Here is a 15565-nt window from a genome sequence, read left to right on the forward strand (position 1 = left end):
TGTGTGTATGTGTGTGTTGAAAGCGGAGAGAGAACAAAAATTCATGTGAATTATTACTGTTTTTTTTTTCATTGATGAATGGTTCCAGCAACAACAACAACAAAAACAGTATTTTTTAAGTGGAATATTCTTGGATATATCAGATTTATGGCGAATTTATCCATTTAAACATTTGTTATTATATTATAATAGAATCCCTGTAGATTTATTATATGTTTATGTATCATCATGTGCATTATATTCATTCATTTATTCGTGGTGGAAGCAATTGGAAGAAGAAAAAAAAACTGTCAGTTCAATATATATGAATTGTTAATGTTTAATTGCATTGCTTAAAAACTTAAAAAATTTTCGTCATCATTATTATTTGATTCTTAGAAAAATTCAATTGGATTCAATTCAATACAAGAATTTATATGAATGTATATTAATGGATTTGTTGTATCCGGATTTTCGTTTTGTTTCTTCTTTTTTTTTGGATTTTTTTTTCTCTTTATTTTGATCGATGCCAAACACTTGAAAACATCATCATCAACGTTATTCGACTGAACCAAAAGTGTGTTTGCACAAGATAAACACAATCAAACACACCAGGCCATATATATATAGTGTGTTTATGTTGTGTATAGGTCGAAGTGCACAAAAACAATCACCAACAGAGAATTTAGAGAAAACGAAAAATATTCAACACTCTTCAGATTCTTGAAACCAATAATGATGATGATGGGCCTGGTCGAATTTCGAGAATATGAGAGTGACTAGTAGTAGGAGGTGTTGAGAGAAACAAACATCAAACAAACAAACAAACAAAAAAACGCAAATTAAGAATTGGAATATTCGGATTTGGTTCTTGATTTACTTACATACATAGTGATGATGATGGCGATGATTCAATCGCAACGGGATTGGCCATTTTTTTCCCCATGCACAAATCGAAATGAATTAAATCCACCAAGCCTAACCATCATCATCATCATCATCAATTCATCTTTTTCATCCCAAAAAACAAAATGGCCAACAATGTTTATATTCATCGATGATGATGATGATGATGATGATGATGATAAAAATTCCAATGATGTTTTTTTGGGGGATTTTTTGTTGTTGTTGTTGCTGTTTTTTATTTCACCACCTACACCATCACTATCGGTATCCATTTGTTTGTTTGTTTGTTGATATTAACGGTGTGTGTGTAACATTTCATGTAAATGATGATTTTTTTTTCTTTATCTTCTTTTTTTCCAAATAAAATTTCATCTGCTGTGAATATACGGATGCCTATAAATGACCCATTGGCCACCAACATCGATGGATTGGACCATTCGAGACACACAACAACAACAACAAAAAAAAACGTTAATCCATTTTTTATTATCATTCCATTGGCCATAATTTTTGTTTGTTTTGTTTCGTTTTCGAAATGAAAAACACACACACACACACACACATCACAGCTGTAATGAATGGACAAAATAAAAAAAAAGAAAAAGAAAAAAGAATTCAAAAAATAATGATGAACAAACTAAACAAACCCTTTTTTTATAGCCATATATAAACTTTATTTATCTATTTTTGTTTCTGTTCATATATATGGATGATATATGTTTGTTGATCATCAAGATGATCATCAAGATGGTATAAAAAAATTAAATTGAATTTGACCGGTCATCAATGATCAATATTTGCATGATGATGAACATAGATGGCGATGTTATTGCAATGCAATTGTTGCTATACATAATCTACTGAACTGATAGAAAAAAAAGTAGTAGTAGTGGTCGATAGATATGAAATAATAGTGTGTGTGCGTGTGTTTAGAAACATTGCACATATAAATACATAGTGGCATAGTTCAAAGTTCATCGGATAAGGACACACAGAGAGATGAAATTTTTTTCACTATCAAGAATCAAACGCAAGCGTATTGGTCTTCATAAATTTCAAATAATAAAAAAAAATGAGAACCAGAAATTCATTCAACAAACAGCAGCAACAAAAAAAAAGCAGAAGGCTAGTTGCACACAAGTTGATTTCGTCTGTTCTCCAAAAAAAAAAAAAAAAATATCCACCACTTACTTCAATAAGTTCATCATTGGAGAGGATCCTCTTTATACAAACTTCAAAGTTTTTTTTTCTCTCCTTTGCAATTGTTGGGGATTGAAAGTTGTTCTCACATTCAACGTTCAGTGGTTGTTCGAATCACATGCACGCACATATTTGTTTTTGTTTTTTGTTCTGTTTATTGAATTGACTTGATCCCGGGTAAATTATTGATCGGGAATCTTTTTTTTATTATACATAATTTCATCCAATTTCCGGTGTTTGGTGTGCGGTGTATTCTCTTCAATGATAATTTCGAGCTTGAATTTCAAAAAAAAAAAAAAAAAAATCGAATGATAATGATGATTCTATGGTGATTGATAAATTCAACTTTTTTTTCATCTTTGATTTCATTTTCAAGAGAAAAAAAAATCAATTCTTTTATCCATGACTACCATATATTTATTATTCTCGAATTCTAATAATAATCAAAAGTGAAAAAAAAGAATCAAAAAAAAACTCATCAATTTTTCATTTTCTGAAAGAAAATGAAAAATTCCGTTCCGGTTCAATTCTGTCATGGTGTTGATGACATTCATGACATTTGTTTTGTTTTATTTCAATGTTCATTTTATCATTAAAAATGATGAAAAATGAACTGAAATGAAATGAAATAAAAACATCCAGATTCAAATGTTGTGTGCAAAAGAAATAGCAATCTTGACAATCATCACAAAATAATCATCATCAACATGACATATGTTTTGAATTTAAATTGAAAAATACTACGACTATATCCACACACACACACACACAAAAAAAACCATATCGTTTTGTTCAATGATCCTTATCCATTCATCGTCTTACGAATAATCATCGTCATCATCATCATCATTTTTTTTTGGAATGAAATGAATCTTCAAGTGTGGGTGTGACATGTGACATGTGAATCAACGCACACACCCAACTCATATATGTGTTTCATTATTAGTGTTTCTCTGTGCGTGTATTTGTGTTCCTGTTCTGAGTTTTAAAGTTTTTTTTTTGCTGGTGATGTGAATGATTCGTGTTTTTGTGAAATAATCGAAAAAAAGTTTTTCAACCATGATTAAAACCAAAAACAAATTGGCCAAAATGATTGGTGGCCATATGTATGATGATGATGATGATCATGATGATAATTTCAAAAAAATTTTCATCTTGTCATCATCATCATTGATGACTAATTTTCATCGTCATCGTCATCATATTTTTTCAATTGTGATATATTTTCTTTGCTTTAATTTCATTTTATCATCATCATCATCATTATGTTTGGCATTACCTGATCCATCCATTCAAACAAATATTGGTACTGTTGTTGGCGGTATTTATCCATCATCACCAATATTATCAGATTTACAATCAACAAATATTGGTGGTAATCATCATCATCATCAACAACAACAACAACAACATCATAATAATCCATTATTATTATCATCAATACATCAAAGATCATCATCATATTCTGATTATAGATCACCATTATCACCATATCATCATCATCATCATCATCACATAATCAACATATTCTACATAATACGAATACGAATCCATTTCATAATCATCATCATAATAATAATCACCATTCATCATCGATATCAAATCATCATCTACAACAACAACAACAACAACAACAATCAATGCATGCAGTTATGGCGGCTGCAGCGGCTGCTGCAGCCGCTTCATCACATCAAACATCATTATCATCACCACATGGAAATGGTTAGTTTAGTTTTGTTTCGTTTAGTTTTTAAAAAAATCTTTTCCATATTTTTATTTCTTCAAATCGTTTCTGTTTGTTTTGTCTCGTTTTTTTTCTTTTTTGCACACATATGTTTTTTACACACACACACACACATGTATTGATCTTATGAAAATGATTTGTGTGGATTCTAACCAGAAAAAAAATGAAGATGATGAAATTATGGAATTAACATATGCCAAGCTTGTGTGTGTGTGTGTACATTATGGTTTATTATTCTAAAATATCCGAATCAAATTGGTGTCGAGGATAACATCAACAAATTTTTGTTTTTTGTTTTGTTTGATTCTCATTTAAAGATTTATATGTGTGTTTGTGATGATGATGATGATGATGATGATTATATATGTAGATCATCATTCAATGGTGATGACCCTTGTTGTTGTTGTTGTTGTTGTTATCGTTAATTTTTCCAGAATATTTATACATGCAAGTACTCTGTGTGTGTGTGTGTGTATCTGCGTGTGTTGTATGTAAATTTTTATGCAAAAAAAAAATTTCTTCATCCAATCTCGATTACCATTGTTTATTATTATTATTATCATGAAAAAAAAACACATAGATCAGATCATCATAAGATTTTTGTTTTTTCATATTCGATAATGTTTGTGTAGGTTTTTTTTTTTTTTTGTTTTGTTTATTCGTGTGTATTATATGCGCTCGATAAAATTAATCGTTGTTGATGATGAATTTTTTTGATTCGGATGTTGTTTAGTTGTTGTTGTTGTTGTTGTTGTTGTTGCTAAATATTGAACTATGTGCACACACACACACACACACACACACACACACGGATCCAATTACCTTTCTTTTTCTTTTTATTTGAATTTTTTTTTTTTTTTTTTTTTGGTTGAAAAATGTTCAATACGAGTTTTTCGTTCATTTTTCGTTGTTGTTGTTCAAGTTTGATATGGTTGATTTTGATCTTTGGTTTACCATGACACACACACACACACACACAATATTCAGGTTTGTTGTTATCCAATGATGATTATATAAAGAATATAATGCTGATATATATAGAAACACGAATTTTATCATTAAAATTCATCTTTTTTTTGTTGTTGTTGTTGTTGTTTATTTTCAATATTTGTCGACAACAACAACAACAACAACAACAAAAAATGGAAATATTTTTTTTTTTTTGTTTGATACATTTTTTGCGTGTTTGAAGATGTTTGTGAATTGTTCATTCGGTGTCACACACATGTGTGTGTGTGTGTGTGATAAATCATTCAGTTTTCTTTCAACACTTTCAACAGTTGTTGATGGTGATGATTCAAGTTTCAATCCATCCACACATTTATTTTACATTTTTATTTTTTTATTTTCTCACCTCTATTGTTGACCTCTATTTTCAATATATTCTATTGATTTTTGTGATGAAAAAACAGCAAAACTCACACAAACATCATCGATTGTGTTTATTACCAAAATTCAAGTTTTTTGTTGTTGTTGCTGATGTTGTTTTGATTTTATCGCAAATATTTGCCAATTAATTATTCAATTGTGTGTTGTTTTTTTTTTAGTTTTTCACCTCTTTTAATCCGTTTCCGATTTTTGATTTAGTTCACATCACATCACATCACAACACATCTTTGTTATTGTATTTATGAACAGATTTCGATATTGTTTATGGATGATGATTATGATCACCATTCATTCATTCATTCATTCTTTTATCATGTTTTTGATGTTCAATAGCAATGCAAAAGATGGATATTTTTAGAATGAAAAATAATGGTGAGAGAAAGAAAGATGGAAAAGTTTAAAAACTTTTTTCATTTTTCAACTTTATGTGTGTTATTTATTTCTTTTGTTTTTTGTTGTTGTTGTTGTTGTTGTTGGATCGCTGAAAACAACAACAACAACTGCAGCAACAACAACAATAGCCTGATCATATTCATTCAATTTTTTTTTATCATTTCAACGAATCTTTCATCAGTTAATCTTTCGTCGTCATTCATTAACTGTTTTTTGTTTTGTTTTGAACATAAGAAAACATTATTTTTCAAGATCATCATCATCATCATCATCATCGATGAATGTGGAATTTTATATCAAGACGTGACGATGAAATTAATTTTTCGATTAATCACCCTCCATATGTGTGTGTCTGTGTGTGTGGATGTGCAAACAACACTTCCAAATACACACACACACACACTCAATATATATATAGAGATTAAATCATTTGGTCAAAACTTTTCTTTCATTGAAACTTGATTTATAATCAGAAGCGAATAATGGATAATTTTTCATCTAGAATATGATGATGATGATGATGATCCAAATTATTATCCGGTTAATTATTATATATCCACCTACAACACATCGATGATGATCGATGATGTGATTTTTCAGTGAAAAAAATTTTCTAAAAAAAAAATAAAAAATTCAAAACCTGTTGAATGAATCGATTCGTGATGGCAGTGTGTGTGTTTTTTTCCGAATATTGGTCATAATAATAATTTTTTTTTTTAATATCTGTTTGTTTGGATTTTTCTCTTTTTTTCGTTTGCCAAGTTGAACATTTATTTATTCATATATAAAATATATAAATGATATATAATATATGACCTTTGATTTATTACCTTTATCTGTGTCGATGTATATTTATAAAAATAGATTTTCATTTTCATCATCATGTGTTTCGTTTATTCGTTTTGTCATGGTTTCCATAATTTTTACCATTTCAGTTAACAATTATTATTACTGTATATATGAATGATGATGATGATGATTTTTGAACATGAAAATATGATGTGTTTGAAAGAAATGTTTGAATTCTTTGTATAGTTGCACGATTTTTTTTTTACATTGAAAAAATCCTTTTGAGGTTTTTTTTCTCACTGTTTGTTCAAGTGTGTGTGTGTGTGAATGGTAAATAAAATTTGATTGACAAATAATGGAATGAAATGAAATGAAAAAAAATTTTCTTTTTTTTCTTCGTCTCGTTCTTATCATTTTTTTTTTCTGTAGTTCATCTTTCACTTAATCACATTGACAATGAACTTGAAATTTGTAGGTTTGTTTTTCCATGTCTTGATTATCATCAAAATTCATCTGTGTAGATTGACTTTTTGGAGAAAGAAATTTTGTTTTTTTTTGGTGTGATTGTTCCATTGTTGTTGTTGTTGTTGTTGTTGTTCCAATCTTGCCTCAAGCTTTTCGTTCGATTTATTTATATTTATTTGAATAACCAAACCATACCTGTGTATGACGATATTAACTTGCAAAGAATGCTCTCTCTCTCTCTCTGGTTGGTCTTTTTTCTCTGTCTCTTGTTTGTTTTTGACTAATTCAATTCCATGATTTTCAACATTTTACAGTCCAAATTTTCATTCATTCAATCCATTTCTCCTGTCTCTCCAGTTTTCTCTGTGTTCTTGTCCAAATATTTTGCCCTTTCGTTTCATTTTTTATTTTATTTTCATTTTGAAAATTTGTCGTTTTCCCCCACCCCCATTTTTTTTGTATTGGGTCTCATTCATTTTAGTTAGTCTGTACATTTTTTTCTACTTCACAAAACAAATGTTGAGAGAGAGAGAGAGAGACGAATTGAAAAGAAAAAAAAATCTCATTACCAATGCCCACCAACCACACCACACTTTGAAACAATTTGAACGGCTTTATATATGAAATGTCCACATAATAGATCCAGCTGTTTCTCTCTCTCTCTCTCTCCCTCTCTCTTGTGTGTATGTATGTGTAACATTTGCATGGAATCAGGCTCGAAATTCATGTCTCAAATGTCACCAATCACAATCATCTCTTGTGTGTGTGTGTGTGACACAAAAAAACAACAACAACATCAGCAGCAGCAATCATTCACACAAGTCAACTGACATTTTTATTGGGTCCACACCACATACATTCTTGCAACAACAAAATTAGATTTCATTGAAAAATTTTTTCCTAGTAGTAGTAGTAGTAGGCCATAGGGCCATAATAGTGTGCTTGAACATTCAAATGTGGACAAATATCTTCCGATTGGTAATATTCAGACAACAACAACAACAACAACAACAATTTCTGGTTCATTGATTCGAATAACTATCATTTTTTTTTTAAATCTTAAGAAAATGTTGATGATCTAATGATGATGATGATGATGATGATTAATCATATTCCGCTTCTTATATATTATCTATTGTTATTGTTTCTGTATTGAATTCTTTCGTTTCTTCCGTTTTTTTTTCATTGTTGTTGTTGTTGTTGTTGTTGATTATCGATTTGATTGAATTGATGATTATGATTGGAATGTTGTATGTTCAGTATATATATACGGTAACAACAACCTGTCATCTATCTAAGTTGATTTTGTTTTCCATTGAAAGATGATGATGATGATGATTGGAAGAAGGAAAAAAAAGCCGAAAGATATCTTTACATACAAGAAGCATCGTTATAGCCATGTAATTTGTCATCATCATCATCATCATCATCAGAAATGATCCCGCTTTTTTTCCATCCTTCTTTCTCACTCGATGATATTACTCAACGATTTTTTTTTGGCCATCATATTCTAATCCTCTAATCATCGATGATGATGATGATGATGATAGCTGTGTGGTTAGATTGTGATGTTTTGTTATTAAGCTGCCAAAGCTTATTTGATCTTCGATTTGCGGTCTGTGTGTGTGTGTGTGTGTCTGTGTGTGTATGTCTATGTAGCGTCTAATATTTGTCCGGGTTTTGTTTTTGTTGTTTTGATTGATTCTAATGGTGAATAGATTGGGAATTAACCAAAAAAAAAAAAAAAAAAAATACATCAACAACGATTAATAACCATAGAATCGTTGGTCATTTATTGGTCGTTGTTGTTGTTGTTGTCGTTTTTTTTTCTTCACTTTTGGATTGATTATTTCTCTTTCGTGTGTGTGTGTGTGTGTATGTTTGTTTACTGTTGTCTGTCATATTTACCTGTTGCTTCTGCTTGAAATGACCTTTTCATATATATCATTTTTTTTTGTTTGTTTTTGCACTTCTTGTGTTAAAGTCTTTGAGTCAAAAAAAAAAAACACCGTGATTTATTTCACTGACCACAATCTGGACATATTGAAAAATGAATCGTAATATTTTGATATTTCTTGTGTCCACTTTACACTGACTGAACTTGTTGCTGAATATTACAACTATGATGATGATGATGATGAAAACGAAAAAAAAAATTCGCTAATCTTTTTTTTCCTTCAAAGGTCGACACCTTGAGGACAATTTAATTTTTTTTTTTCTACATCACGACATTAATGTTGATAATTTTTTTTTTTATATTCACTGCCATTATGATGAAAATAAAAATGAAGACAAATTTGTCATATTCATAAATGTTCATTGGATGTAATACATAATTCTTACGACAGTGGGCTTTGATTATTTGTATGATTTCTTGAGTTTAAAAAAAAGAAACATTCACATTTGCTTTTTATTTCGTTATATTTCATTCAACATGAATGACCTCAAGGCTGATGGTGTTTGAATATTATATATACATCTCTGCAAAACCACCCTGCTATTTTGACTAAATATCATTATCATTTCACAATGATGATAATTATGGTTTCTGTATATTTTATTGTGATATCAAAATGATAATTATTTGTGTTTGTGTGCGTGTGTGTGTGTGTGTGTGTGTATTTTTAACATGTTAATCAATGAGATAATTTTTTCCAATTTATTCAAAAAAACAAAACAAAGCAAAACAAAACAAAAATCATTCCATTAGCCAAAATTTTCATAATGACTGATGATGATTAAAATGATGTTTGTGGTTTTCATTTTTTTTTTCTTCTTCTATTTTGAATTTTAAATTCTCAACCCATTATGATGATGATGATGATGACCTTTTTTTTCTCGTCGTTTGAAAACATTTATAATGTCCATTTTTTTTTTTACCTCTTTCTCGCTCTCTTTGGTTTTTAATGTCTTAATCTCGATTTCAATTTGTTGCCATTTTCCTTTGCATTTCATCGATCGATTATTTTATTTTATTTGTTTTTCATGATCAAAATTATTTGCCATAATTTCATTCATTTGGTTGTCGATTTTTTTTTTTTTGGATGTTGATAATATGAAACAAAATTTGTCTAACAAATAATTTTTTTTTTGCAATCACAATCAACCGCTTAAATTGGTTACGTCGATTGATGGATTGATGGATATGTAGCCAGTAGTAGTAGTAGTGATAGTAGTAGTCAGGTTTTCAATCCTTTTTTTTCTTGGATATATATACAAAAAGTCTAAAACTGGTTTTACCGGAATTCGGGTGAATAAAAAAAAAAATGAAACACAATTCCCGTTACAGATTTCTTTTTTTTTATTTCCACTATGCCAATCGATCTGGTAAACTTGACATACATTTTTTGCTGTTGTTGTTGTTGTTGCTCCCTCATCATCGTCGTCATCATTATTCAGTTTTTTTTTGATTTGTGATTTAAGCATCTTATATTTTTGTTCATTCATTTTACCACTTGTTGCTGTTGATGTTGCTGTTGTTGTCGATCCATTTTTGACAACCACCTACCTGACATCATATTTTTTTCCCGTTGCTATTTCGATTTCGATTCAAAATGTTTTTTTTTTCACCGATTGGATTGTGGATCAGACTGTGAATTGTGCGAGTGGTGAACCAATGGCCAACAACAACAACAACAGCAAAGAAAAAACAGCTTGTCATAATTCATAAACATTTCACATATATTTGAATGTATCCAGAAATAGCAACAACAACAAAAAAAAACAAAATTTAAAAGAAAAATGAACAACAACAACCATTTTAATAATAATAATAATGATTCAATTTCTTTGACCCAGTGTACATAGCAACAAAATTTTGGACGGACGGATTTTGTATTAATTTTTTTTTTTGTTACCATCATCCATAATTAATATTCAGGAAACATATGGCCCATCACACTGGACACAAACACACACACACACACACACACACGCACGATCCAAATACGGAAATTATCTTATTGATGATGAAAACATATACACACATTACAGTATAAAATTTCAATCGATGTAATCATGTTCGTTTCGTTTCGTTTCATTTTGGGTTGTTTTTTGTGTGTGTGTGTGTGTGTGTATGATTGATTTTCATTTCATTTTTTTTTTTTTTTGGATCACTTCACACAAGTGTTTTTTTTGTGGCTGCAATGAAAAAACGAAGAAAAAAAAATTCTAATCACCATAAATCTTCTTTTTTCTTGTTTCTTTAAATACACACCGCAAACGATAATCCAGTTTTGCAAAAAGTTTTTCCACTACACGTTGACAACAGAATGATGGCGATGATGATGAGAAATTCATCCGTTCATTTTCTTGATCATTTACCATACTTTGTGGAGATTATATGGAAATTAAACTCGATGATGATGATGATGGCTTATGCCACACGAAATCAAACTATCAGAAAGGAAAAAATTTTCACCCAATTTTGGCTATTTTTAAAATCATTTAAAAAGAAAAAAATTTTGGTTGAAAAGTGAAAATTTTCTTTACCTTAGATTTCTAGATATCGATTATTATTATTTTTTTTGATGACCAAAAATTGCTTGTTGTTATTCGATTCGTTGATAATCATTATTGATGCAGATTTTTTTCTTTTGCTTTCTCATTCGAAATTGCTATCTTGATACACACACACGCTCACTTACTAGTTAAATTGATATATCTAGATTTGACAACAACAACAACAACAACCACCACCACCACCACCGCGGTGGAAAAAATTTTATTTTTTTTCTGGTCATCATCATTTTTTAATATGTGTCAAAGTGTTAACTGTGTTACCAGGTTGTTTGTTTCATTTGATGATGATGATGATGATGATTATTCACTTTCTCTAAAAGATCTATTTCTTGTAAAAGTTGAACGAATGTTATGATATCCGATTATTGGAAAATACTATTTTTGGCTACACATTTGCCTGTGAGCGACATTTTTTTTTTTTTTTTGGATTACATTTGCATTTTATAGTATTTGTGTGTGTGTGTGACTAATTTTTTTGATGGAAAATGAAAAATTTCATCCACCACCACCACCACCACCATTAACTTGGAATTATTATTAATTTTTGTACATTTAACACCTCGCTAGTTATTAGCATTTGGAAAATTAATTTGAATTTTTTTTTTGTTCAAAACCAATCATGTATGATGGCTGGTTCGGTAATGATTTTTTTTTTTTTTTTTGAAAAAAGGAAAACAAAAAAAAATAATGTCCGGTCATCGTCATCATTATGACGATCTTTATTAGCGATTTTAATGATTTTTTTTTTGACACTTTTTTTCCAAAGAAAACATTCATTGGCCATACTTGTCGTTTTTTTTTTTTGGATTTCCGATTTTTTTTTTCGAAAATCATTACATCATCAACAAAACATAACAAAACATGTCAGAAAAAAAAGAATATGAATTGTAGATAGAAAAATAAAAACTGATTGGTCATTAATTTAACTTTTTGTATTTATATGGTGATTTCAAAACAAACAAACAAACAAACAAACAAACTGCGCAACTTTGAAAAACAAACGATGAAGAATAAAGTTTAAAAATCTTTCCTGTGTGTCTGTGTGTGTGTATGTTTAGCATACAATAGATTGGTCGATTTTCTTTCTTTTTTTTTCCTGCTAGTTTTTTTGTGTGTATGTGTGTGTCTGTACATTGTTTACCTGAATTGTTTGCAAATTTGAATATCATTCATCATCATCATCATCATCATCATTTGAGAACAAGAATTCATCCATTCACATTCATCATTCATCTTATATGGGTTTTCTTGGTAAAAAAAAACTAGCCATGATAAAAAAAAAATTTATGCAACATCATCTTCAATTGTTGTTCTACCTACTTATTCTGTCTGAGCAGCAGCATTATTTATTATTATATTATTTTTAAGGTAGTAACAAGATCGATTTAACAGCAGCAGCAGCAAGAATTGATTTTTTTTTTACATTCAACAACAACAATGAATGAATGAATGAATGAATGATGATGATGATGATAGATTCAACAAGCAACCAAAAAAAAAAATCAGAGGTTAATTTATTGCCATTTTTTTTGTCTTCTTTTGACTCGCTCTCTGCGTGTTGTCTTTGCCAAAATTTCAAATATCTTGTCTTCATGGTTTATTCGTGTGTGTTTGTTATATTCCAATATTATGATGATGATGATGATTATCTTTATGTGGCTAGAATTTTAATTACCGCACATATATACATTCAAAAAAATAAATAAATAAATAAAATGTTTATCTCTACTTGGATATATATATATTGAAATGAAATGAAATGAAATCAATGACAAGACGGTGCAGAAAACACCGATTTTTATTCTTTTATATTTTAATAGTAATTTCTTCTTCGTTCTGACAAATCATCATCGTCATCGTCATCATCATCATCATTTCTTTCCCATGCTTGTCATCATCATCATCATTCGAAATTAGAAATTTGATTTTCATTCGTGTTGGTTGACTGGCTGGCTGGCTGTGTGTATAAACACAAAACAAGAATCTCATTACTTTCTAACAACAAGAACCTTATGGATATTTTGTATTTGTATAATCATTATCAGGGCCGGCCCAGGCGCCTGTGCAGACTGTGCACCGCACAAGGCCTCGCGCTACTGAAGGCCTCGCGCTGCCGGAGGCAGCGCGGTTCCGGAAACAGCTCGCAGTCCCAAAAGCCTCGCAGTTCCAAGAGCCTCGTAGTACTAAGAGCCTCGCAGTTCCAAGAGCCTCGTAGTACTAAGAGCCTCGCGGTTCCAAAAGCCTCGCGGTTCCGAATTTTGGATGATTTAATAAAATGAAAATGTTTTTTGTTTTGATACATTTGAATATTATGGTAATCCTGAATCAAAAACATGTACTTCATCTAGTCAAATATCTATTAATAGTTGTGCGAATTGTTTGTAGTGGAACCAATATAGGAAAAATAAATAAACAAACAATGTCGATGGCTAAATATCTAACCTAGTAAGTGATAAATCATCAAAGGAAAATGAATAATGAATGCATTGCCTGACTTCTTTAAGATGGATTTATCAATAATTCCAAATTAAACCGATTTTCAATGGATCATGGATCATTTATCCCAAAAATTTGGTGACGAATAGGGTATGCACAATCCCGTTTGTTCACCAGTCGCCTCATAATTTAAATTCTTGTCTAAAATTCTAAAATCACAAATCAAAAAATTGACTGATTGATTGATTATTTAAATTGGAGAAACAATTAAATGAAAAAAATGTTGTGTCGACAAATTTCCAACAATCAACATCATAAGCGATTCCAGAAAAAAGAAGTACAGTTGATTCTGTTGAATCAATATTCAAACAATTGGAATATATAAAACAACTTTCAGAAGAAATACTGGAAATCTTAGAAAAAGATTATTCGTTGGCGAAGCAAAAATATCCAAAGGATGATGATCCTTTTAAAGCTGAAAGCCAAAGAAAGATAAATGAAATGACCAGTTCAAAATCGAGAAAATAACAAGTCCAAACTAACACGACCAGTTCAGAATCGAGAAAATAACAAGTCCAAACTAACACGACCAGTTCAGAATCAAGAAAATAACAAGTCCAAACTAACACGACCAGTTCAGAATCGAGAAAATAACAAGTCCAAACTAACACGACCAGTTCAGAATCGAGAAAATGACAAATGTCCAAACTAACACGACCAGTTCAGAATCAAGAAAATGACAAATGTCCCAACTAACACGACCTGTTGAGAATCGAGAAAATGACAAATGTCCAAACTAACACGACCAGTTCAGAATCGAGAAAATAACATGTCCAACCTAACACGACCTGTTCAGAATTGGGAAAGTAATCAATAAAGCATTGTCAACCAATTCTGAACTGGTCGTGTTAGGTTGGATTTGCCATTTTCTCGATTCTGAACTGGTCGTGTTAGTTTGGACATTTGTCATTTTCTCGATTCTAGTAAATCTTTGAAAGAACAACTCTTTTGCTATGCACTGGTGAAATATGTGTGTATGTATTTTTGATTTAAATGAAATAAAAAGATTAAATGTACGTATACGTATTTAACCCATTCACGACCAAGCGTCACACATGTGTGAGGCTCAAATTTTCCACCATCTCAAATACATTTATCGAGAGCCACAAATAATCTTTTAAAGAGCCGCAGGTTGGCCGTTGGTTGCGGTTGGTTGGTTGGTTATAGTGATTTAGAATCAAAAATGACACAAAAATCTTAATGCACTTCAGAATAGAGATTGAAAAATTCTTAAAACAATTTCCTTTGTTGAACGATCATGGCAATAGTTTTACTTGGATTGAATGATTGGTAATGTTATTAATTTCATGAATCTGAAATTTTCAACGCATTTTATAATCAATTTATAGAAAGTCCAAATAAAATCTAAAATAACCAAAATAGAGTCGAGGTGACATTACTGATTCGAATGACGTTGATGATTTGATGATCATTAGAAAAAATTTAAATTGATTGATACAAGCTTTTGGAAATTTTTTCGGTCATAAATTGCTGCACAGACTTTATGAACGATCGCAGTTTTTTGCCAGTTGTTTTTTAGCGCGCTTCAAATTAACAATCAAGATTTTTAACGCTTCAAATTTTTTTTAAGCAATCATTTTTTGAAAATTCCTTAATTTTTTTAAGGCCTCGCGTTTTTCAAGTTGACTTTGCACAAGGCCTCGCGATTTTCCGGGCCGGCCC

At 30.3% G+C, this 15565-nt stretch overlaps 1 protein-coding gene and 1 long non-coding RNA gene across 2 annotated transcripts in view; one reads left to right on the forward strand and one right to left on the reverse strand.

The window, feature by feature from the left end:
* Nucleotides 1-340: 340 nt before the first annotated feature.
* Nucleotides 341-976, reverse strand: LOC142597837 (uncharacterized). The gene is made up of 2 exons (XR_012832441.1): nucleotides 864-976; nucleotides 341-758 (listed from the first exon to the last, which is right to left on the reverse strand). It is a non-coding gene; the product is annotated as an uncharacterized LOC142597837 (long non-coding RNA).
* A 1198-nt stretch (nucleotides 977-2174) lies between these two features.
* The window catches only part of LOC124490663 (tyrosine-protein kinase transmembrane receptor Ror), a 68468-nt gene continuing 55077 nt past the window's right edge, over nucleotides 2175-15565 (forward strand). Inside the window, exon 1 of the mRNA XM_047053200.2 lies at nucleotides 2175-3807. Within this exon, the coding sequence (XP_046909156.1) occupies nucleotides 3726-3807 (82 nt within the window). The 5' untranslated portion in view covers nucleotides 2175-3725. The remainder of the gene's footprint in view (nucleotides 3808-15565) is intronic.

Source organism: Dermatophagoides farinae, chromosome 10 (genome assembly GCF_024713945.1).
Source record: "Dermatophagoides farinae isolate YC_2012a chromosome 10, ASM2471394v1, whole genome shotgun sequence".
Taxonomy (NCBI): domain Eukaryota; kingdom Metazoa; phylum Arthropoda; class Arachnida; order Sarcoptiformes; family Pyroglyphidae; genus Dermatophagoides; species Dermatophagoides farinae.